The following is a 25,870-nucleotide window of genomic DNA, read 5'->3' as shown; positions in this document are numbered from 1 at the left end:
GATGCTGGATAGTTTGACAGCTACTAGATATTGCTTGTTAAATAAGACATGACTTCAATGGATGGGATCTATTATCTGTATTTTCTTGACATGACTACTGGGGCTTATGGCTGTTCATCCATTAGTTATCATCTGTCACATGTGAATAGACCCTTTCTCCATAAAAGTTGATTCGTAGCATATTTGTAACGATTTGCTCCACTGTACTGTATGACCCTGTCACATCTGCATGCAGCTCTTGTTTCAAAAACAAGTTGATGTATGTTTCTGCTGCTTTGGAAGCATCCAAAGTCAATGATTCCTACTGAAATATTTCTTAAAAACTGGCAGGAAGAAATAAAACTCCATTATATTCCATGCTTTCCCCACTCAGTGCAAAAAGCAATAATCTGACATTTGTTCTGAAGCACCTGCTGGAAGATTTCATGAGTGTATTAAAAACTGAGCTGCTTTTCTATTTCTTTCTTTTTTTTTAGGAGGTACTGGGGATCAAACCTCAAACCTCATACGTAGGAAGCAGTCACTCAACCATTTGAGATATATCTGCTCCCCTTTCCTATTTCTTTTAAAACAGTTCTGTCTTCTTTCTTTTTTTTTTTTTTTTTTTTAAAGATTTATTTATTTATTTAATTTCCCCCCCTCCCCTGGTTGTCTGTTCTTGGTGTCTATTTGTTGCATCTTGTTTCTTTGTCTGCTTTTGTTTCTTTGTCCGCTTCTGTTGTCGTCAGCGGCACAGGAAGTGTGGGCGGCGCCATTCCTGGGCAGGCTGCACTTTCTTTTCACGCTGGGCGGCTTTCCTCACGGCGCACTCCTTGCGCGTGGGAGCTCCCCCACGCGGGGGACACCCTTTGCGTGGCACGGCACTCCTTGCGCGCATCAGCACTGCGCATGACCAGCTCCACACGGGTCAAGGAGGCCCGGGGTTTGAACCGCGGACCTCCCATATGGTAGACGGACGCCCTAACCACTGGGCCAAAGTCCGTTTCCCTGTCTTCTTTCTTGAGTTTGTTTGATTGAAACTTGTGTTTTGCTTTGCCATAGTTTTGCATGGACTCAGTATATTTGGACTAATTGGTTTTGGTTTTTGTTTTCCAGCTGGAACAACATATATCTTTAGCAAAGGTGGTGGACAAATCACATATAAGTGGCCTCCTAATGACCGGCCAAGCACACGAGCAGACAGACTGGCCATAGGGTTTAGCACTGTGCAGAAAGAAGCTGTATTGGTGCGAGTGGACAGTTCTTCAGGCCTGGGTGATTACCTAGAGCTACATATAGTAAGTATTTTTAAAATAAGATTCAGCTTTTACTTTTTGCTTTTAACTTTTGGTACATAATTTATATTCCTTCTCTTGGATGTTTCCTTCCTCAGCAACTAGTACTTTGTATAGAAACTATTAATATAGTCTAGATGTGAAAGAATGTATGCCTATTATTCTTGTTAAGCATGTCTTTACAATAGGAAACTTTATTTTCTTTTCAAATGTGAGTTCTGTGTCCACAATTTTTGAATGTGCATGTGTTTTTAGTGTCTTTAGGCAGACTTGCCAAATTAATGAAAGTATTGCCTAGTGGATCCCACTCCATCTGGGCTGAAAGTAGAAGGCTGTAATACTGGTGATATCAGAAGATTTGTATCCAGTTTCCCTATTTATTTTCTTATCAGAGAAAAGAAGAGGCATCTGAGGTTACCTGAAATGGAAGGGAGGAAAGGAAACTTTAAGGATATTTATTGGTGGGAATACTACTGGAAAAAAGTTTTTTCTGTGCCATCTTGTATTCATTGAGAAATGTAAATATCAGGAAAATATACTGACTTCTGTCCATTTATATCCCCGGATCACTCATTTTTCTCTAGCTCTAAGCCTTTCACAAGAATTTAGCCAGTTGTAGTAGGTCGTTAATAATAGTTCGTGAATGAAATGCTTTTCTTTCCTTTTTATGCTACATGACTATCTGGACTATTCCCTCCATCCCTGCATCCAAAAAATTAATGAATATGGTTGTAACTCTTTAATTCATTTTCTTCCACCATTTTTAAAGATACTTTTACCTTACTGCTAAGGTATTAGTTCTTTACTGATATATCAAACTAACGAACATGGGAAAGTTTCACATATTCAAGAATTTAAATGGTTCTTATCATTATAATTCTTGGTTTAAAGGCTATCTTTTGAAAGGTTCCAGAAGCATACAAGTCTCTTCATGTCTCTTTTTATCTTAAAGGTGAAGTTCATCTTTCCTGTCTTATGTGATCATATAAGGTTGTTTTGGTTTTGTTTATCCTTATAGATTCTCACTTTACCAGCACCCTTGTCTCAAAGGTTATTTGGTTAAATCATCCTGTTTTTCCTCAAAGAAACTAGCCCTCATGCAATAGTCCTAAAATAACTAGGAAAACCACAGACACCAAAACACATTAACACAAACTTTTACAGCATTTTTGTTATCACAATTTTTGTCTTTTTTAAAAAATCTTTGTTTTGCCTATGACTTCTAGAATTTCCAGTAAGCTGAAAAGGGGTTTACATTTACCACAAGGGTTGAATTCATTGCTAATCTTGGGAGGAAAAAAACAACTCATACTGCCATTACTGAACTGTTTTAAGTTTTCAGTTCAAAATAGAGTTGTCAAAATGGGAACCCTGGGATAGTAGGTTTCAGCTGTCTTCCAGTGAATATCTAGCAATAAAAATGGAAAGCATCTGGATTTTTATGGCATCATAAATAAATGATCAGTTGAGATAAACTTAACTAGTGCAGGAAGGAATCTTTCTGTTTAGAGTAATCTTAATTTTCTAGATATATTTGCTCAGTTCTGATTTAAGAGCCTTGCTACTTTATAAATAAATAAATAAATAAGAATGCAAGAGCTTTTTCTACTTGAAAGAAATTACGTATTGATCCATAGCCAATTATACTTCAACCCTGAGAAAAAGTTCTGCAATGATCCCTCTCAAATCATAAGGGGCTGTGTTATTGAATTACTTAAACAACTGCTGTTTTATGGTCAAATGGTTTTAGTTTACAAGAATGGGTATTTCTTTCCGATTTTGGTCCAGTGTGGGCTTGGGGTCCTTTCTTTAAAAAAAAAAAAGGAAAAGACTGACCTTCTAGGTGTGAACACTACCTCAGTATGCGCCCCAGTGCCTTTCTGGCCATGGCCTCCCAGGAGCTATCCTAGGATGGCCTCCTCCTTTCTGAACCTGCTCAGGACGTCTTGCCTTAGATTCAGTACTCGTCTCTATATGTCTTCCTCTTCAACTTGATATCTTTAAACTCTCCCTTGCTCCCAGATCCTGTCCTTGATTGGGAAATGGATATTGGTTCCCCAGAGCTTCTTAATCACAGCTGTTTCATCCCTACCCACTCCTGTATCAATTACTAGGACCCCGAATCTTAATGTAGGTGAATAAGATTTTCTCTGTCACTCCTCTTTTTCCCATTGCCTACAAGAGATTGCAGCCATTGGTGACCTCAGCAAGTTGTTTATATGGGGACAAATTGCTTCTTTCCATGCTTTTAATGAATAATCAAACTAACACAAGGCCAGTGGTTTTCTTTTTAATTCTGAAGTTTACCTCTAACTCATTCCTATAATGTTTGGCACATGGAAGAGGAGGAAGGAGTTAGAAATTAAAAAAAAGAAAAGGGAAAATGAATATGTTTATGATTCATAAGGGAACAAAGTTGATACCTATGGATGATAGAAGCAGAAGTATTCTTAATATTAATACTTAGGTTGGAGAGTATTTGAAGGCTATTTTATCAAGTTATTTATGTACCTTTGAGTCCCTCCTGGTTTTCCCAAATCAATTCTTTAACTTATTTCAGAATTGGAAATTTAAACGGAAAGTAAGGTTTATAAAATTATAAATTATTACTGTTGTTTGGTTTTGGTTTATGAGTATTAATGACTTAAAAAAATAACCTGACTGATAAAATAGATGAGACACTTTATCTATAAAAGAAATGTTGGTTGTGTATTAAGGTACCAGACAAATTTCTGTAAACCTCAAGGTCAGCAAAGTATAAACCATGCACTGATCTTATTTAAAAATCCTATTTCCATCCTTAGTTGACAGAGTGAACCAAAAAACTGGAGAGTTGATTACATCCATTAAAAGGTGCTACACAGTCTTGCTGATATGTAAAATGCCATTTCAATCAGATAACTAAAAATACAATTGGCATATAATTTCAATGGAGATTTGATTATTTGACATGATTTATTACCCATGCTTTTCAGAATGATCCTATTTGATTTTATTTGAAACTAAAATCATATGGAAATTTTGATTAACTATACTCTTAAAAATATAACAACTTACAATAAAATGGCTTTGACTCAGATGCACTGGTTTAGAAGGATGGATTTTTTTGTTATTGTATATTAATGTTAATGTTACCAATGTTAACCTGAAAGTCATTTGATATTACTATTGAAATGTTAAGAATTGAGAAGGGTGTGAGGGGAAGATAGAGACATGAAGTGAGAAACAATTAGTGTAGTGCCTTGAATGCAAATGTTCAATAGTGTTTTCTTAGTGAATAAATGATTTATTGAATTATATATTGAATATATTGTGATTTTGATTAAGTGTATACCCCTAACTTTTCAATTGTGAAAATGAAAGACTCAGTTCGGTCTCCATATAACAATGAGAAAGTCATCTTACTTCTTATTTTCAATATAAAAAAATGTAGTACTTGATATTATGCAGTTGTATTATTGAAAAGTTGCACAATATTTTAACTGATGTTTTCAATTGATTATGGAAATTGGTCATTTCATGAAAGTTTATGGTGATAAGTTTTATTTGATGAATTATTATTTTTCATTAACAATTACCTGATTTATGATAGCTTGTTGTCGTATTGTTTTCTTCAGTCATTTCATGTATGTCCATTATTTCCAAATAGAGGTAAAATATATGATGGCAGAGAACATGACTTAACATTAATGATGATGATTAATAGTAAAGATAATATAATATGGAAATATGCTAAAAACCTGTCTAGAAATATTTATTGAGCACCTCATAGGCTCCAGGCCTCTGTCAGGCTCTATTGTTAAAATAAATTATTGAGAGCAGCAGATGTAGCTCAAGTGACTGAGCATCTGCTTCCTATGTACAGGGTCCTGGGTTTGATCCCTGGTACCTTCTAAGAAACAAACAAGCAAACGAAAAAAACGAACTCTCATTGGGGAGCGGATATAGCTCAGTGGCTGAGCTCCTGCTTCCCATGTATGAGATCCTGGTACCTCCTTAAAAATATATAAAATAAAATAAATGAGCTTGCCACTTAGTCGTTACCTCAACAAATAATTGTTGAATGCATGAGTGAACAAGCTGGCTGGGATCCTGGGTACCTGGTAACTTATATTGTTTGTAGTAGACATACTTTTACACAAAATGATTGGTCTTTTGCAAAAATATCTTGGTCTTTTCCATCTTTTCTTTTTGTAGTTCTTTCTTTTGATATAGTATTTGTAAGAACAATAAACAAATTGATTTTTAAGATAAAGAAAATAAAGAAGTGGCTCATAAACTGTAAATTGTTATATGATACATATTTAAATTAGTAATATTTACTAAGGTTATTCAATCAAAATTGAAGAAAAGAACTTTTAGATGTATTAGGCCAAAAAAAAAAAAACCCACTGAATTCCTGTTTTTAGAATTATAAGATGTTTCTAGAAAGTTTTGCAATGTTGTCACTTCTAGAGGAAATCAGTCTAATGATGGTAATTAAAGATTACTTAACCCCTTTCTGATTTATAGAAGAAAACCATTGCAAGTGCAGCCTCATTCACTGCCATGAATATTAAAGTGTACATTGATTCTGACCAGGGGAAATGTTATGGAGTGTGGAAGCAAGGATGAGTGAAGAGTATTCTTTGAAATCCTTTCATCTTAGGAGCATGAAAGAGCATTGCAAATTTGATTATTGAGTTGTTATACATATTTGCCTTAAGTGTTACTTCTTTATACTTTGCTAGGCTGGAAGCCTTCTTTTTGAAAGCAAGCTTTTAATTGATTTTGATTTAGAAATACACCTTATGATCTATTTTAGAATAGACAAGAAACATAGTGTATTTAGAGTAAACATTCCATGTCCCAAAATAGCTTATCAATATTGTTGACATGTCAAATATTTCTCATCTTTTTCTGCTTCTCTTCATTTTACACTACTTATCCTCTTGCTTTATTAAGATTCAGTTTTAAAGTCAGTAATTTTACATGTGTATATACATATATTAATAAGATAAAACTAGGTTATTCGCCCACTGGCTTTTCTTGAGTTGAAATTATGTTCCACCAGCAACACTCTTTCAGTCCAATAGATTTGCTGGTTTCCAAGGTTTACATTTTGGCATATAATATTTAAAATCAACCCTGTAAATAATATACAGCAGATATTTTGTTTGGTTTTGTTTATCTGGTTCTTAAATGACTTACAGAACATGAGATCTATTTGAATAGAATTTTGAAAGAGAAATGAAAGGAATGCTTTTTCACCATCTGTTGTAATATTCTCATCCAAGCTTCTGAAGATATGAACTATGTAAGTTATCTTCAAAGAAAATGTGAAAAGTGGTGGTCATATTTCTGCTGGGGTAAGTGAAACCCAGATATCTGGAGACCATCTCTATTTTGGAAGGTCAAGTAAATCAATGTAAACTCCTTTTTTCATCCTCTCTCCTTGTAAATATCATGAAAGGGGTAGGAAGAGCACTGAACTGGACGTTAATTCAGTTTCTCATTTTGTAATTTATTGGCTGTCACTTTGGGCACATCATTTACTCTCTCAGGATTTGGTTTCTAGATTTCTAGAATTATCTCCTTCTCTGAATGCCTTTGACTGTGAAATTAAATAAAAGGGAACCCAAACCATCTCTATCCCTACTTGCACCTTATTAATTCATGTACTTATCACTTAAGATGCTTATACAGCTGCCCTAGCTTTTCAGTTTTCCTCCTGCCACTCTTCTGAATACTTTCTAATCCATTTTATATATTATGCTAGGTTAGTTTGCTGAAGTGCTTCTTTGATCATGTTATTCCTCTGGTAAAACATCTCTGTGGCTTCTGTGTAGGCAAATCCTATGCTTTTTATCTCTTTGTCTTTAATGTCCTCAAAATTCTGAACCCTCTTTACCCTTTTAGACCTTTTTTGCACAATTTCCTACATATCTTTCCATTTCAGTGAAATTTGCTAACCTTTCATTTTAACTTAAGATGTTCCTGTCATTTCTCTATTTCTATGAATAATTCCTCTCCAAATTGTTTCTTCTCATTCTTTATCACTATCTATACTTTCATCAATCTTCAAGCTCCTATTAATATTGTGGGTATTTTCAGGGTTGTCCCTAGGACCTTGCAGCTTGTTGAGCTAGCAGAAAGAAATCTAAGGCTCAGTAAATTCTTTGGAAGAACTGATGACAAAATGCCAGAGAATGATCTAGTTAGAGAAAATCCTGTCCATAGATGCTACTCCAATCTGTAGGCTACCCCTTTTGCTCTTTTGCTTTGTGGTGGAACCCTAGTTACTTGCAGATTGGCTACAAGTCCATCCTGAGTTAGCCAGTAATGACTTGCCTTCTTCTCTTATAGAAAGCTGCCAAATCAGGTAACTTCTTCTTGAGTCCTTTCTAACTTCCTGCTACACCTCCATTTCTTTTGGAGCTACTAACTATTCTTCTAAAGGCTACTTCCCTAAAACACCTCCTTTGATCAATTCAACACACAATTATTAATCTACTATGATGTCATATTCAATGAATGATGTAATAGATACTGAAGATGTATTAGTTATCTATTACTGTATTACAAATTACCCCACAATTTGGCATCTTAAAACAGCAAGCATTTATAATTGCACTCTGGTTTAGGAACCCAGGAGCAGCTTAGCTGAGTGGTTCTAGCCCAGGGTCTTTCAAAAGGTCATAGTCAAGCTATCAGCCAGGGATGAAGTCATCTCAGGACTCCTGGGGCTGGTGAATCCACTTCTAAGCTCACTCACATGGTTGTTGACAAATGCCCTGGCTATTGGCCAGAGGCTTGCCATATGGGCTTCTCCATAGTGCTGCTTACAATATGACAGCTTGCTTTCACCAGAGAAAATGATGAGAGAGAAAGCTCAGTATGGAAATTGAAAACTTTCTTAACTTAGTCTGAAGTGACAGGTCATCATTTCTGCATAGATTAGCCCTGGTACAATATGGGAGGGTCTTCACAAGGACCTGAATACCAGGATATAGGGATCATTGGGAATTATTTTGGGGGCTGACTGTCCCAGAAGGGAAACAAATACTATTTCACTTATGACTTCTGGTTCAAGAGATTCATGATCACTGACCAAGATTTGGGTTTGATGAGTTGAATGAAACCTCATTTACAGTCTGGTGATCTTCGTTCAGCTCTAGAGTCAAATGATCACAATGTAATTGTTTACCAGTGTCTGTAACATAATAGGAGCTAAATAAGTCATGGCTCTCTCATTTCTTTGAGTTGGTGAATTTATCTTTAATTCTTGTAGGCTCAGTCTAGACCACAACAGATTATCAGAGGGCGTTTTGACATATATTCGGGAGTTTCCTTTTTCTGATAATCAGTGAGATGTTGCCCAAGTTCTTTCCTATGCATGTGAATTAAGAGAGATGTACTTTTTGTTTTACTTATTTTAAGCAAAACTGGCTATTGTTGAGATTCCACGATCCATGCTGCCCTTAGTTACAATTATATAGCAGTTTTGTTTTGAATATTTGTGAATATAATTTTATCAGTGTTTTGGGAGAAAACTTTTTTTTTGGAAAAGAAATTATCTTTAGAAATATGTAAAGAATATATGAGGATCAAACAAGAAATAATTAAAAGTTCGCCATTCATGTCTTAGTAAAGTTTGAAGTGCTTTCTTCAAGACTATTGAGGGAAACTACAGTAGACTGATTAAGGAGAACCAGCATGCAGCTAAGATGAATGAAGTTGTGCCTAATTAACCCATGAGTTATTAGAATATAATACAGCCATAAGAAAGAGGAACCCAAGTGGATAAAATCTGCCTAGCTTTTCCTAAAATATTCTGTAAGATTTTAGAGAAAATGTAAAATGACAGCAGAAGACAGAGGAAATGTCAGGGTAGAAGTTGAACAGGTACTTGTCGCGTGATGACTAATGTTAAGATTTGGAAAAGTTATTAAGAGATTGCCGGAAGTTATGGTGAAGATCTCCAGTGCTCAAGGTGTATCTGATGTTCACTATTAGGATCCAGACATATCTACTTTTCTAAGGGAGAAGTGATGAACAATGATAAAGGTGCATGTAAACAGATTATTAAAGTTGCTTGCTTGGCAGAAGTCTATATGCAAGATATATTGTTGGGAAAAAAGAGAAATGAAGACATTGCTTGAGGGTTAAGAGGTAGTTTAGGGAATGCTTCCTGAATAAGGGGTTATTTGCACACCGATGAAGAAAACTCTCTTTACTGCAGAAAAATCATTGAAAGCCATAAACAATGCATAGACCTAATAGTTTAAAAACTACAAATAGCATTGCAAACACATCAGCAAAGGCCAGGAGACAAAATGATGGTCATGCTAACTATGGCTTTGGAGTGCTATTAAAGCTATGTTGGGTCACTCTGGACTTAGGCACTACTTTTCAACAAAATAAGGAAATGACCTAGGTGAATATTCTAGGGGACACTTAAGTTTATAGTAGGCATAATTAATCAAAGGAGATCATTTACAGTGGATCTGAGGAAATTCTTTTGATGCAAACAATACATTTTCAGAACTGTGAAATGCCATTTGTGATGTCTGAAGGAACTTCCTTTAGTAGATAGTATGCTAGAAATGGAAATTTGTAGGTCAACAAGACAGAGGAGGCTTCTGCCATTTTGGAGCCCAGCTGGACTTTGAGTTGTTTAACCTTTCTGCCAACAAAGCATGGCCCTGATGACTAGAGGCTCACTTGCCCTGAGGGAACACACTGCAATTAGGTTTCTGGAGAAATACTTTAATGGTGGGCTCTTTCTATCAAGAAAAAGCACTTTCTCAGAGCTTCCTTCCCAACAAAGAATGGAAATACAAGATTTACATACAACTGAAAGCAGGTGAATTGCATCCAGCATCCATGTGGATTCTAAGCCCCCTCTTGATATAGATGTGGAGTGGACACAACCATTCTAAGGTCCACAGGATGGAGGAATAGAGTATGGGTTAGAGTGGATTTACTGATATTCTATTCATGAACTATTGTGATTAGTAATCAAAGAAAATGTGGCATTGGTGTGGAGAAAGTGGCCATGATGGCTGCTGGGGGTAAGGAGTGGGAGGAAGAGATGTGATGTGGGGGCATTTTTGGGACTTGGAGTTGTCCTGCGTGGCGCTGCAGGGACAGTTACCGGACATTGTATGTCCTCCCATTGCCCACTGGGTGGACTGTGAGAGAGAGTAGGCTATGATGTGGACCATTGACCATGAGGTGCAGCGGTGCTCAGAGATGTATTCACCAAATGCAATGAAATGTCTCATGATGATTGAGGAGGTTGTTGTTATGGGCGGAGGAGAGAGGTGAGGGGGGTGGGGGGTATGTGGGGATCTCATATTTTTTTAATGTAACATTAAAAAAATAAATAAAGAAAAAAAGTAGCTCTTTGATGAAAGTTCAGAATTTATCAGTTAACGAATACAGACTGCTCACTCCCAAATACACATCTCCAATCCTGACTTCTGACCCCCCTATTGCTATTTCCAACTGCCTACTCGGAATTTCCACCTCAGTGTCTCACAGGCACCTGAAACTTACCACATTAGAAACTGAACTCATCATCTTCCAATCACACACAAAATCCTATACTAAGACCTTGGTATTTTTTGCTCCATGCTTGCTTTTACCAACTGTTTTGTTTCCTCGGTTGCTCAAGGAAGTACCATGCGATGGGTTTTCTTAAATATTGGGAATTTATTGACGAATGGTTTTAAAGCTAGGAGAAGTCCCAACGCAAGGCATCATTAAGATGATGATTCTCCCAGAAGACTGTGGCATTCTAGAGCTGCTGCCTGTGGTCCATGGTCCTTAGCTTCTCTGTCACATGGCAATGTACATGGTGGCCTTTCCTAGCCTCTCCGTTCTTTTCCGGGAGCCAGCTTCTTATTGTTTCCTCTGTGCCTTTCTCTCTTTCTGCCTGAATTTCATTCTGCTTATAAAGAACTCCAGTAATAGGATTAAAACCCATCATTTGACAGTTTGAAGCTATTTCCATTCCTGTGAAAATGAACCTATTTTAGGTGAGACCTTTAGTTTAGATTACTTCAAGTAGGGTGTAACCCAGGGTGGGTCTTAATCCTCTTACTGGAGTCCTTTATAAACTGAGACACAGAGACAAAACCACAGGAGGAGAGAGCAGGCCACAAGAGCAAGGGATCTAAAATCATCGGGACCCAGGAGAGAGGAAGCCAGAAGCTGAAGTAATGAAACCCAGAAGAGAGGGGAGAGACCAGCAAATGCCTCAATGTACCAATCTTCCAGGCAAAAGTGTGGCCTGATGATGCCTTGATTTGGATACTTTGGCTACCTCAGAACTGTAAACTTTCAATCTTATAAATCTCCATTGTAAAAGCCAACCCAATTCTGGTATATTGCCTTTGGCAGCTTTCAGCAAAATAAAACATATCCTATTTGAGCTGGGCTACACCTTAACTGAAGTAACGTCATCAGAAGGTCCTACTTACAATGGGTTCACACTCACAGGAATGAATTAGGTTGAAGAGCATGTATTTCTGGGGTACATAGCTCCAAACCTCTACACCAATCTAATCTACTTTGCACCAAGTTTACAAAATGTCATCAACCAGTGTTCTCCATTAGAAATACATGTGAAATATATATAAATTTAACTTTTTCTAATATTCATATTAAAAAAGGAGAAAAGCAGATAAAATTAATTTCAATAATACATATTTTTAACCCAGTATATCCAAAGTGTTATGTTTTTAACATATAATCAATGTAGAATTACTAATTGTATGTTTTGCATCATTCTTTTCGTAATTTATCTTTGAAATCCAATGTGTATTTTGTACTTTCTGCACCTCTTAATTCAAAGTCTAAATTTCCATCAGTAATACTTTATCTGTGTTCATATTTCATAAATCTTATAGTTGAAAAAGTCAATTCACATACCTGTATTGTTACAAATATTATAAAGTTTTCCATAACTGAATTGCGTATCAGTTTTAAATTTACATCTAATTATCTATTATAATTTCAGTAGCTCAGCCCCATAAGCCATATTTCAGGTGCTCAATAACTACAAGTGGCTAGTAGTTTCTGTATTGGACAGCACCGTTCTAGAATGTATCTGCTTTCTCTGTATCTCACTATTAGCATCTTAGCACATGGCCTCTTTATGTCTTTACACAACTGTTGCAATAGACTTCCAACTAATCTCTGAGCCCTCAAGGGTCTTTCTCTGTCTAATCTGTCCCCTGCACTATCAAAAGAATGGTTGCCCTAGAAAAACATGGTTATTTTAACCTCTGATTTTAAATGTTCCATTGCAGTGGTTCTCAACCTTTTTTAGTTTGAGACGCACCAGAATGATCATATTTACCCACCTCCAGCAGTAATTTTGATCACTTAGGAGTTGCTTCTTGGTTTAAAAAAGAGGCAATAAAACACAAAGCCTAGTGCTCTACCCACAGATCCACAACTTCCTTCCCTCTGCACTGTTAGGATATGTCTTAAATTCTCACTTGGTAACAGGGCTGGCCAGTAGTGCATGGGTCTCCTGATGAGGTTTTTGATTTGAAGCCCCTTTGCACAAATATTCTTTAAATATTTCTCAATGCTTATTTCATGGGATATGGGGAGAAACTGATTCTCTCTTCACCAAAATTTTATATAAAGACACTTAGTAATTTACTTCTCCTAGCTAAAACAAAATCAAAAGTCTAAAAAAAAAAAAAAAAAACCCAAAATCCCTTTACTACTACTTTATAGTTCTTGTTCTCTTTTGTGTTGTTGTTGGCAGTTTTCTGAACAAAGCAAATCTTTGGATTCAGATTAAAGTGTTGAAATCACGATGACACATTCTTCATTCATGTGGAACAGCATGATGCTGAGCAGCAGTAAGCCTCATGAGGGCAGGGGACTCTATCTGTTTTATTCTTATATCCCTAGAACTCAGCATGAGGCGAGATTTTAGCAAGTGCACAGTGAATATTTGCTGAAATAATCTCTTTGTTCCAGAAGTGCTTTCAACTTAAACTGTATGTGTGCGTTCCAAAAATGTTTGTGAACACTGGGTCCATCCTGCTCAGGTCATAGGCACTGTCTCCTTCAGGAGAAGCCAAAACAACACATATTTAACTTGGTGAGTTCTAGATGCAACTCTGAGCTATTACGATGTTTCCAATATATTTGTTTCTGCTTTATAGATCTGAACCTTGAGGCAGGAGCCTGATAAACCAAACTGTAACCTGTTCTGATGGAGAGCCACTGGACTGAATTACAAATACTTTGATATCCTAACTGCTTAGAGCCTACAATGCATTACACAATCTAGACTCATTTTCCAGCTTCATCTCTGGCTCCTCATCACTCTGCACACACATATTCACTCTTTAATATATGCATTTAACAATGTTTTGTTGCATCTATGTGCCAAGTACCTTTCAAGGCACTGGGAATATAATATCAAACAAAAGATTTCTGACCTCAGGGATCTTAGCATTTAATGGAAAATTGTTATTCTAGTGGCACATTAGCCACGGAATATAGGCACAGGCTGGTCTTTCAAACCTTTCCACCACAGAAGCACGTTCAAATGTTTGTTAAAGTCTCTGAAGCAGTCTACAGTGTGGCCTTTGTAAAAGCCAACAATAATCAAATAACTGTTGTAAGTTTAGTTATGTATCTTCATCTAATATTCATAACAATCTTATCAGTAAGAAATATTATCTTCATTTAGTAAGTGAAGAAATAAGGTACAGGCCACACAGCTAGTAAGTGGCAAAGCCAGGATTTAAACTCAGGCAGTCTGACTCCTGAGCCCATGTGCCTAACCAGTGTGTCCTATGTGATGCAGGCAAGGGGACAGCTTGGGAATCATTCATCACACTAAACCTCACAGAATTGCCTTATTGTAGTTTTGTACAAACAACCCCAGCTTTCAGCATGCTGTATATTACATGAATCACTGAGGATTTAAAATATCTGCCACATAAACCATTTTCTCTAGTTAAATAAAAGCATAGAAAGTTATCTGGCTGACTAGTTGCCTCAAACATTTTATGGTTAGCTAGGCAGGTTTTACAACTAGTTTGATTTGCAAATTTGGGATATATGTAATTTTAAAGGCAGAGAAGCCTGTTACAAATTATTTACACCAATAATGACAGTGAAAACAGACCTCCAAAGGCCTTTGTTCATGCTCCTTCCTCATTTTAAAATATTCCTGCTTCCTCCCACTGCTGCCTGCCCTCCTCTCCTTCCTAGTCTTGTACATTTTTATTCATCTTCAAAGCCTTGCCATGTATTTCATATACTTTTGAAGACTTCCTTGATCCCCTAGGGCAAAACTAATTATGTCCTCCTTGGTAATATCACAGCACTTTGTTCTTAATTCTATTATATTACTTATCATAATCATTAAAGTGATTTCTTTACATGTCCTTCTCGCCTATTAATTTGTGATCTCTTCAAGGTCAGCGACCATGTATTATATATCCTTGTGTTGCTGTATTTTTAGACATTAGCACAGTGCTTAGTTAAAAAATGTCTATTAATGAAGGAATGCATGAATGAGTGGACGGAGAAATCACTGAACTACCTGTTTCCTTCCTTTTTGCTTGTGCTCCCCTGCTCTGCTGCTGGTAATTTTCCACTGTGGTGCGGGAGCTCACGGGTCAAATGCTTTCCTTGGATCCTAGTAGAAAGTAGAGTCCCAGAGGATGCCTGTGGAAGCAGGTGACACTCTCCTGGACTCCCCATGAACAGTCTATAGAGGCTTAGACACCCCAGGCAGAGGTCTGAGGCTGGGGCCTGACAAGAAATGGATGCGTTATCCACACGGTGTTTTCTTTGGGTAGGAAATAAGACTTTTCTTATAGTAGACCATTGACTGGCTTCAGTTCAGATATACACATTCCAAATAGGTGGTCATTTCTTTGAGATTTAGTCTAGCTGTGTTTTGTATCAGCTGACTGAAGTTTTTTAGATACATATATAAAAACAACCGGGGTATATTTTCTGGCACTCTGACTTAATGAGAAGAGACAATATAATTGGAAAAGGGGAAAAAAAAACTCCTGTGATAAACAACCCTGATTTCCTACTTATGGTGGTCTCCTTTTATTACTCTGGCAACAACTTGACTCTCCTTTTTCTCTACTATGCCAAGTTCTGACCTCTTGTTGTAATGGTGATAATGAACTGGTTCTTTATATATAAAAGAGGTATTTCTGAAAATACTTTTAATTAATATATATGAAGTGCTTTAAGATACTAAAAGTTAATTTATCTTAGGTAGGGCTGAATGCCCCCTCTTGAATCATGCCTACCCTATTCATTTGCTTGGTAAGAAGAGTGACAGCAACTAAGTAATACTATTTACATGTATTGAGTGCTTACTATGGACCAAGCACTAATCTAAACATTATATAAAAATCATGTTTCAGGTTTTCACAATAGGCACAATAATACACTGAGGTATGAATTATCTCAGTTTTACAGATGAGTAAACAGTACTTTTAAACGTATTGGCCCAATTCAAATAGCTAATAAGTAACTGTGTTTGGTTTTCTCAGTTTTCTCTAACTTCAAAGGCTCATTTTTCTTTAGTGCAAAGGAAAATTTCATGCTAGCCCAGCTTCTTTTCCAAATGATTTTGAAATCCAAGCCAATTCTAAGTCAATGAATCTTTGCTGTGTATTTGAGTTATGAGATTCCTTAGGCATAAGCAGAAGGTTGAGGTCGTATGTCCTACATGAATGCACTAAATAAGAAAAGAGGGCCATGTCAAAGCACAATATGTTTTGTTTTAAAATTCTATTAATTGGTGGAATTATAGGTTTCATTGCTATTTTTGGGGGTTGTGCCTGCATGTAGGGGTAAGCTAGTCATGCCACAAGAGTATTGGCCTTATGTGGAGATGAGTGTAAAAATAACCCTCACTGCTCTGAGAAATCTGGCTGGAGCAGCAGCTTGCAGCCTTTCCCCCAGGTTCTAACTCCAATGCATAAAGCCTAGACAGCTTGACCTAATTATTATTTTTTCAATCATAAGTCAGGATAGAGTCACTGTGTATCTCAAAATGTAAATGAGAGGGGGAAAAGTGGAATTGGTCCGTTGCTTGTAGCTTTTGCCAATTGGGCATTTTCCCGACAGAGGTGTGCAGAGGAAAAGTATGTCATCCTCTTCATGATTGTTAATTAGTTGTAAAAGCAGGCTTTGGGAGCTCCATGTCTCACAAGGTATCAGCAGAGAAATGGAGCTGAAATTTTAACAGTAATATATAGAGTAAGGCCAGGGAGCCTGCTTGCAAGCTTCGGGACTGAGTTCATTTGATCTTGAAGAGACAGGCATTGCAGATGCATTTCATATGGTGGAAAGAAAAGTTGTGAATATTGCTTTCTAGCACATGTCTAATTCAAGACTCGTCTTTATTTGTTCGTTTGTTCATTTCTAACTGGCTATTGTGAAGGGTGTTGGATAACTGATATTTCTCGGGCTCTTTGGTGTTTGAAATTGTAGCATAGGTAATGTTCATTATTATATGGGGAACTTGGTACAGTCATCAGTGTTATAATTAACTAGCTTGTCAGTGAACATTCTTCTCAATCGACCATATTTTGATTGTGTAACTGCTCGTTTTTATTTACTTACCTTTTAAAAATTCTTCTAACCCTCTAGACATAAACTGAGTTTTATAGACTACTGATGCATAGAGCTGGATCTGCAAGGCCAATAATATTTTACAACAGAGGAAGGTGAATTTTACTTCTTGTCTATCAATGATAGTCTCTCTTTGATTTTCAGCAAAAAAGAAAATATTTTAATATATTTTTTTCAGATCACAAAAGACATTGGAAAATCTAAACAGCATAGCAATGAAGAGAGTAAAAAGTAAAAACTGTTTCTAATATGCCTACCTTTCACCGTGGTGTCTAAAATTCTAATCTTTTCTTTAATGCACACACATGTATATATATTACTTTCATTTTATGAATATGACGTGTATTTTATATATGTTGACAAACCTGAACATTCTTTAAAAAGACAAAATAGCATACCTTTCTGCAACTTGCTTTTAATTTATTGCAGATATAGTTCCATTCTAGAGCAAATTATCTCATATTTACCTTAAAGTATTCTATTGTATTCATATACTACGATTTATTTACTCATTCCTTATTGATGAATATTTTGTTTCAGAATTTTTAGTATTTCAAACTGATAAAAATTTTAAGTCTTCTAAAAATAATATTTCACTTGTATGTAAATATTTCTCTAGACTAGATAAATTCTTACAAGCAGAAACACAAGGTGAAGAAAATACTTGTGTAAAATTTCTATAGCTATCGTAGAATTGTCCTCCAAGAATATTATACTGTTCAACAATCCCACCAGCAATATATGAAGATGTCACAAGCTTGAAAGTTTTAATATAAAAAAAATTGGCCTCACTATTTTTTTATGGAATAAATTGAGTGCTATGGAATGACTTTTTCCCCCCGGCCTATTTGATATGAGCATGTTTAAAGTTTAATATTTACACTGGTTTAAAGGTGGCCCCCAAACCCCTTTTAACTTCACTTGCAAACTTTCTACTATTATGTCATCATTCACAGAGGATCACTGAGCTGAGGCAATGGATAACTAGTGAATCATGTAGTTCATTAGTGAATCATGTGGTTCATTTCAGGAAAGTGGTGGCTACACAGTATTCTGGGAAGAACCACACAGGCAGGTGTTTACCATCCTAATGGGAGGCAATATTCAATTCAGAGTCTGCCTCTGTGTTCTTCATCTACACTTTCCATAATTCTTAATTTTGTCCCAGTCATTTCTTATTTAAATCATCCAGCCCCTGGAATTTGTGCGACAGCAGTGGAATGAGACAAGGCTTTTAAAAATATACTAATAATGTCAACATAACAAAGTACCAACAGATGTGTCTACTATTAGACCTTTAGGAAGACATAGATGTCTTAGCTCTTGATAGTCCATTTAGACAACAAAGTTCTTGAGCTCAGAGGTTGCAGATTACATTGAGGGGCCAAATCACATGTTGTGTGCATTTGATAATGATTTGGATTAAATTGTAAGGAAGATAGAAGTACGAAAGGAGGGAAAATGTCTCTAAGTTTTTCAAATTCTACATGTGATTATTTACTTTGGTCTGAAGACAAAAAGTGAGAGCCCCGTTTAAAAATTTGAGAACATTTTAATTGGTTAGCTTGCCAAATTTTTTGTTAGCAATGCAGGAATATAATTTAAACAAGAAATAAAACCACAATTTTAGATTTTTCCTTGCACATTTTTAGTTGTCTGCATGGTGCTATTGCCTTGAGTTTTACTAATGAAAGGTAAAAATTAAAATACATAACAGTAGAGTTTAATAGGCATTAAGAATATTTGATAATGCCACTGCTGTGTATATCATAGTCACTAACATATTTATTAGCCAAACAGATATGACTTGCTATGATAACACATGCTACTGAGGAGCAGGGTGTCCCATTTGGCAAGCCTTTTTAAATTTTATTTCTTTATCCTAAAACCTTTTCTAATAATCCCAAATTGCCTTGTGTTTTGACTTGTTGGGCAGAAAGAAGATAAGAGAGATTCCATTCTCTAGTGTTTATTTCCAAAAGGTTATTTGGCTGCAGGATGCAAAGCCCATGAGATTCTAACTGGGTGAGATTGGGTAAGACATACACAACACATAACAGCACCACAATTTAAAAAAAAAAAATGCATTTTTAAAATAAAATAGGTAGGTTAACACCTTTGAGGAAGCTCTGCAATGTGTCATGTGGTAACACCAGATTAGTAAGAAAGTTCTAGTGTCCAGCCTCTCAATAATGTATGAATTTTATGGTAAGCAGGGTATTTAATTGCTGTGGTTTGTGTACATATCTTTTAGTTGCCTTGCTTAACTAGCAGTAACTCTTGTCCGCATAGGTGCCCAAGGGAAATTGGGGTTGTTTGGTGTTGCAAGATTTTTTCTCTGAGGATCAATTCTTTGGAGTTTCCTATAAGCTATTTTCCAGTCCTTTAATTGCTTGCGTCTGGAAAAAACTCCTGATGTACCTTCTAAAGCTAAAATAAGATGACTGTCTAGCTAATACATTTTGAGATTCACAGAAAGATGTGGGATTGATAATGGGCCATTTGAATTGGGTATTAGAAAATATCCTGTACAGTTATATCAAAACAGTGGAATTGTTAATATTGGATCCATCATTTTGAACTTCAAGAATTTCTGGTCTGCTCTGTGTGTGAGGAATTGTACTAAGTTGGAATCTAAAATGGAAAAGGTTTGGTTCAAATCTCACAGAATGCCCCAATGTAATTATTAGTTACCTGGATGAGGTAAAGCAATTTTAGTCTAGGATGTTCTGCATTTTTTTCAGTTCATTTCCTTTAGCAAGGTTTGCACAATCTTCAGCTAGGATCCATTTGCACATATGTCATGATGTATAATCTATCTTTGTCTCAACAATCCACACTGACTCAGTGATTTCCTAAGTTTGTACAATTGAGGACATTAATTTGTTAACATTGTAGGAGTGGTGAAGTGGTTCCCCACTTCAAACCTCTTCCTATTGTAATGTTGAACCTCCTTCAGGGAGTCATGGTGGGGGTCCTGGGCTGACTATGCTTTCTGTTAGTGTGAATTGTAACTCACTATAAACCAGCCTCTAAGCAAACAGCCCTAATGTATGTGGTCATTTCAACATCTATTTTCTGGCCAGTAGGACCAAAGACCAAGAATATCTTTATAGTGAAACAATAGGATGAGAGGTCTGCAAGCTTGATAGAAGCTGGTTTTTCAGATTATTGTAAAGATGTGGGTACCTCAACAATCTTCTATATTACACTTGATTTGGTTGCTGACAATAAAGTGTTAATATAAACCTCAACTCATAAGGTCTAGGCTTGATCACAACCTATTTTCTAGAAGATACTCATATTCTGATTATCTAAAAGTTCTTTCCAAACCCAGAAGAACACTTTTATGTATTTATCAAAACTTTATTTCTTCCTCCCAAAGGTGCATATGAATACATTACTTGAAATAGTATAAATTGTGGGGATAATGTATAGCTATAGTGTATTCACAAAACAAATGATTATCTTAGAGGAATTCTGCAGCAAAGCAGATGCAGGAGAGCTAGATGTGACAATTTGTCTTCTGCTATGCCTGATGGAGAGAGAGATCTTAGTTCATTTGAATATAATGAAAGTAGGTCACCGTAACTTAAACCCTAATGAATGTTAATAGTTTGCTTGGAGGAATAAGACCTATAGTCACTGAGGTTTCGTGTATTTGGAACAATTAAGCAAACTCCTGAATTCTTTGACAATGAAGAAGAAAAATGTAAAGGCTGTTGGTATGTCTCTCTTTAAAACTATTTTAAAATGTGGACTAAAATTAGGAATACTTTTGGAAAGGGCACCCTTACCTACTTTGTTTTGTATATATAAATTGGGAATCTGTATGCTTTTTATTTTTAAATTTTATTGAAGTATGTCATTCATACATGAACACACATGAACAATAAATGTATAGTAAAGATTGCGAATTTACAAAATAAACATACATAACATCACCCAGGGGTCTCATACATCAGCCCTCCACCAACTCTCTTTGTTTTGGTGTTACAAACTATAGTTTGTTACAAACTATGCAAGAGCATCATATTTTTGTTACAGATATTGTGAACTTGCAAAACAATCATACAGATGTGTAGATTTCCCATACAACTTCACACCCTGGTGGAACGTTTGTTACAGATTATAAGATAATATCATCAGACTATTACCACTAATTATGGTCCATAGCATACATTTGGCACACTTTTTCCATACACCTCCATTATCAACACAGTACAACTTGGCATTGATGCAAGAATATTATAGTATTGCTGTTAACCACAGTCTATAGGTCACACCAGTTGTAGTTTTCCCATGTTTCTCCATATTCCCATCACCCTGCAATAGTGATGTACACCTGTTCTAGCTCACAGAAGGACTCTCACATTTGTGCCTGTAACCACAATTCTCAACCACCTCTGTGTTCACTGTGTTTTTCAGTACCTAGATTACTCTTTAGCTGTCTTTCTATTGACACTGACTTCCCCAGACTACCTTTTTCAGTCACAATCCCATTTATAAACCAATTGTTACTCACTATAATACGTTACTATCAATTCTCCATCTCCACACTTTTACAGTCAAGTTAATTAAAACTTCTCTGTACATTAAGCATCCATGGTTCTTCTCAACCTTCCTCTTATCTCCTTATAACCTATACTCTAGGTTTTAATTCCATGTGTTTATTAATTAATAATAAATATCTAATTAAATATTAATTAAATATTACTCAATATTTAGTTCATATTAATGAGACCATGCAATATTTGTCCTTTTGTGTCGGGCCTATATGTCCCTATTTCATTTCTTCTTATTGCAACATAGTATTTCATCGTGCATCTATACCACATTTTGTTTATCCATTCATTGGTGGATGGACACTTGGGTTGTTTCCATCTTTTGGCAATTGTGAACAACGTCACTATGAACACTGGTGTGCAGATGGCTGTTCGTGTCATGGTTTTTAGTTCTTCTGGATATATTCCTAGTAGAGGAATTACTGGATCATATGGCAGTTCTATATTTAGCTTCCTGAGGAACCACCAAACTGTCTTCCACAGAGGCTGTACCATTTTACACTCCCACCAACAGTGAAGGAGTGTTCCTATTTCTCCACATCCTCCCAGCACTTATTGTTGTCTGCATTTATTATAATAACCATTCTATGTGATGTTAAAAGTTATCTTATTGTTGTTTTAATTTGAATTTCCCTAATAGCTAGTGATATGGAACATTTTTTCAATGTGCTTTTTGGCCATTTGTGTTTCCTCTTTGGAGAAATGTCTATTTAAATCTTTTGCCCATTTTTTAATTGGATTGCTTGTTATTTTATTGTTGAGTTGTATGACCTCGTTATATAGAATGCAAATAAAACACTTATCGGATAAGTGGCTTCCAAATATTTTCTCTCATCGACTGGGCTGCCTTTTCACCTTCTTGATGAAGTCCTTTGAGTCACAGAAATGTTTAAGTCTGAGGAGGTCCCTTTTATCCATGTTTTCTTTCGTTGCTCTTGCTTTTGGTGTAATATTTAAGAATCAACCACCTACCACCAGGTCTTGAAGATGTTTCCCTACATTTTCTTCTAGGAGCTTTACTGTCCTTCCTTTTACATTTAGGTCTTTGATCCATTTTGAGTTAATTTTTGTATAAGGTGTGAGGTAGGCGTCTTCTTTCTTTTGGCTATGGATAGCCAGTTCTCCAAACACCATTTGTTGAATAAACTATTCTGCCCCAACTGGGAGGGCTTGACAGGCTTGTCAAAAATCACTTGGCCATAGATGTGAGGGTCTGTTTCTGAACCATCAATTTAGTTCCATTTGTCTATGTCTCCATCTTCATGCCAGTATCATGCTGTTTTTACAACTGTAGCTAGGTAATATGATTTAAAGTCTGGAAGTGAGAGTCCTCCAACTTCAACTTCGCTTTTCCTTTTTAAGATATTTCTGGCTATTTGGGGCTTCTTACCCTTACAGATAAATTTGATAATTGTGTTTTCCATTTGCTTAAAAAATGCTGGTGGACTTTTTAATTGAGATTGCATTGAATCTGTATATCAATGTGGGTAGAACTGACATCTTAATGATATTTAGTCTTCCAATCCATGACCATGGAATGTTCTTCCAATTATTTAGGTATTTTTAAATTTCTTTTAGCAGTGCATTAGAGTTTTCTGAATATAAGTGCTTTGCATCCTTGGTTAAGTTTATTCCTAAATATTTGATTTTTTTTACTTGCTATTAAATGGAATTTTTTTCTTGACTTCCTCCTCAAATTGTGTATTATTAGTGTATAGAAACACTACTCATTTTTGCATATTGATCTTTTATCCTGACACTCTACTGAAATAATTTATTAGCTCTAGCAGCTTTGTTGTAGATTTTTCAGGATTTTTCAGATATACAATCATGTCATCTGTGAATAGTGAAGGTTTTTACTCTTCCTTTTCAATTGGATGCTTTTTATTTCTTTTTCTTGCCTGATTGCTCTAGCTAGAACCTCTAGCACTATATTGAACAACAGTGGGCATCCTTGTCTTGTCCCTGATCTCAAAAGGAAAGCTTTCAGTTTTTCACCATTGAGTACAATGTTCGCTGTGGGCTTTTCATATATGGCCTTTATCATGTTGAGAAAATTTCCTTCAGTTCTTATTTTTTTGTAGTATTTTTATCAAGAAAGGATGCTATATTTTGTCAGATGCCTTTTCTGTATCAACTGATAAGATCATGTGATTTTTCATCTTTGATTTATTAATATGGTGTATTATGCTGATAGATTTTCTAGTGTTGAGCCAGCCTAGCATGCTTGATATAAAACCCACTTAATCATGATGGATAATTCTTTTAATGTGTTGTTGGATTCAATTAGCAAGTATTTTATTGAGGATTTTTGCATCTGTAGTCATTAGAGAAATGAGTCTGTAATTTTCATTTTTTTTTTGTAATATCTCTGTCTGGCTTTGGTATTAGGGTAATATTAGCTTCATAGAATGTATTGGTAGCATTCCTTCTTGTTGAATTTTTTAGAAGAGCTTGAGTAAGATTGGTATTAAATCTTCTTTGAATCCTTGGTAGAACTCACTTGTGAAACCTTCTGGTCCTGGACTTTTCATTTTAGGGAGCTGTTTGATGACTGTTTCAATCTCTTTACTTGTGATTGGTTTGTAAAGGTCTTCTATTTCTTCTAGTGTCAGTGTAGGTTGTTTGTACATTCCTAGGAATTTTTCCATTTCATCTACATTGTCTAGTTTTTTAGCATAAAGTTTTTCATAGTATCCTCTTATGATCTCCCTTATTTCTGTGGCGTCAGTAGTAAGGTTCCCCTTTTCATTTTTTATTTCATTGATTTGCATCTTCTATCTTTTTTTCTCAGTCCAGCTAAGGGTTTGTTGATTTTGCTAATCTCAAAGATCCAACTTTTGGTTTTATTAATTTTCTCTATCTTTTTTTGTTTTCAATTTCATTTATTTCTGCTCTGATCTTTGTTATTTCATTCCTTCTCCTTGCTTTAGGATTAGCTTGCTGTTCTTTTTCTACTTCCTCCAGCTGTGTAGTTAGGTCATTGATTTTAGCTCTTTCTTCTTTTTTTAATGTAAGCATTGAGGGCTATAAATTTTCCTCTCAACTCTGCCTTCACAGTATCTCATAGGTTCTGATATGTTGTATTCTCATGGTCATTCATCTCAAGATATTTATTGATTTCTCTTGAAATTTCTTCTTTGACCCACTGATTATTTAAGAGTGTGTTGTTTAATCTCCATATATATGTGAATTTTCCCTTTATTTGCCACTTTTTGATTTCCAGCTTTACTCCAATATGATCAGTGAAAATGCTTTGTATAATTTCAGTTTTGTTGAATTTATTGAGATATGCTTTGTGTCCCAACATATGGTCTATCCTGGAGAAAGTTCCATGAGCACTTGAAAAGAATATCCTGCTGTTTTGGTGTGCAGTGTTCTGTATATGTCTATTAGGTTTAGTCCATTTATCATACTATTCAAGCTTTCTGTTTCTTTATTAATCTTCTGCCCAGATGTTCTATCCAATGCTGAGAGTGGTGTATTGAAGTCTCCAACTGCTATTGTAGAGATGTCTTTTTCTCCCTTCTGTTTTGCCAGTGTTTGCCTCATGTATCTTGGGGCATCCTAGTTAGGTGCATATATATTTATGATTGTTATTTCTTCCTGGTGAATTATCCCTTTTATTAATATGTAATGTCCTTCCTTGTCTCGAATAACAGTTTTCTTTTAAAGTCTGTTTCATCTGATATAAGTATAGGTACCCCAGCTTTTTTTTTTTTTTCTTGGTTACTGCATGTGTGTGGAATATCTTTTTCCAAACTTTCACTTTCAATTTATTGGTATCCTTGGGTCTAAGGTGAGTCTCTTGCAGACAACATATAGATGGCTTATATTTTCTTATCCATTCTGCCAGTCTCTGTCTTTTGATTGGGGAGTTTGATCCATTAACATTCAATGTTATTACTGTAAAGGCAGTTCTTATTTCATCCATTTTGATCTTTGCATTTTGTCTATCATTTTATATTTAACACGTTTAGTTACTGTTACTGAGTGGTCATGTCTAGACTTTCTTCTAGGCCTCTCTCTCTAGTCTTTTCAGGCTGTAACACTCCCTTTAGTATTTCTTGCAAAGCTGGTCTTTTTGTTATAATCTCTCTCAGTTTCTGTTTATCTGTAAATATTCTAATGTCACCCTCATTTTTAAAAGATAATCTTGCTGGGTATAAAATCCCTGGCTGGCAGTTTTTCTCCTGCAGTATCTTAAATATATCATACCATTGCCTTCTTGCCTCCATGGTTTCTGATGAGAAATGGGCACTTAATCTTATTGGGTATCCCTTATATGTTCTGCATTGCTGTTCTCTTGCTGTTCTCAGAATTCCCTTTGTCTCTGGCATTTGATACTCTGATCTGTAAAGCTCAGAGTTGGTCTATTTGGATTTATTTAGATGGGAGCAT

General features: G+C 35.8%; 1 protein-coding gene across 50 annotated transcripts in view; it reads left to right on the top strand.

Moving 5' to 3' along the window:
- The window catches only part of NRXN1 (neurexin 1), a 1,214,286-nt gene that overhangs the window by 843,778 nt on the left and 344,638 nt on the right, over positions 1 to 25,870 (top strand). For all 50 annotated transcript variants that reach the window (XM_071208815.1, XM_071208816.1, XM_071208823.1 and 47 more), the window contains one exon: positions 1,096 to 1,277. In XM_071208815.1, coding sequence (XP_071064916.1) covers positions 1,096 to 1,277 — 182 coding nt within the window. The remainder of the gene's footprint in view (positions 1 to 1,095; positions 1,278 to 25,870) is intronic.

The sequence above is a fragment of the Dasypus novemcinctus genome, chromosome 17 (genome assembly GCF_030445035.2).
Source record: "Dasypus novemcinctus isolate mDasNov1 chromosome 17, mDasNov1.1.hap2, whole genome shotgun sequence".
Classification (NCBI taxonomy): Eukaryota; Metazoa; Chordata; class Mammalia; order Cingulata; family Dasypodidae; genus Dasypus; species Dasypus novemcinctus.
This window is presented reverse-complemented; position numbering and strand designations above follow the sequence as displayed.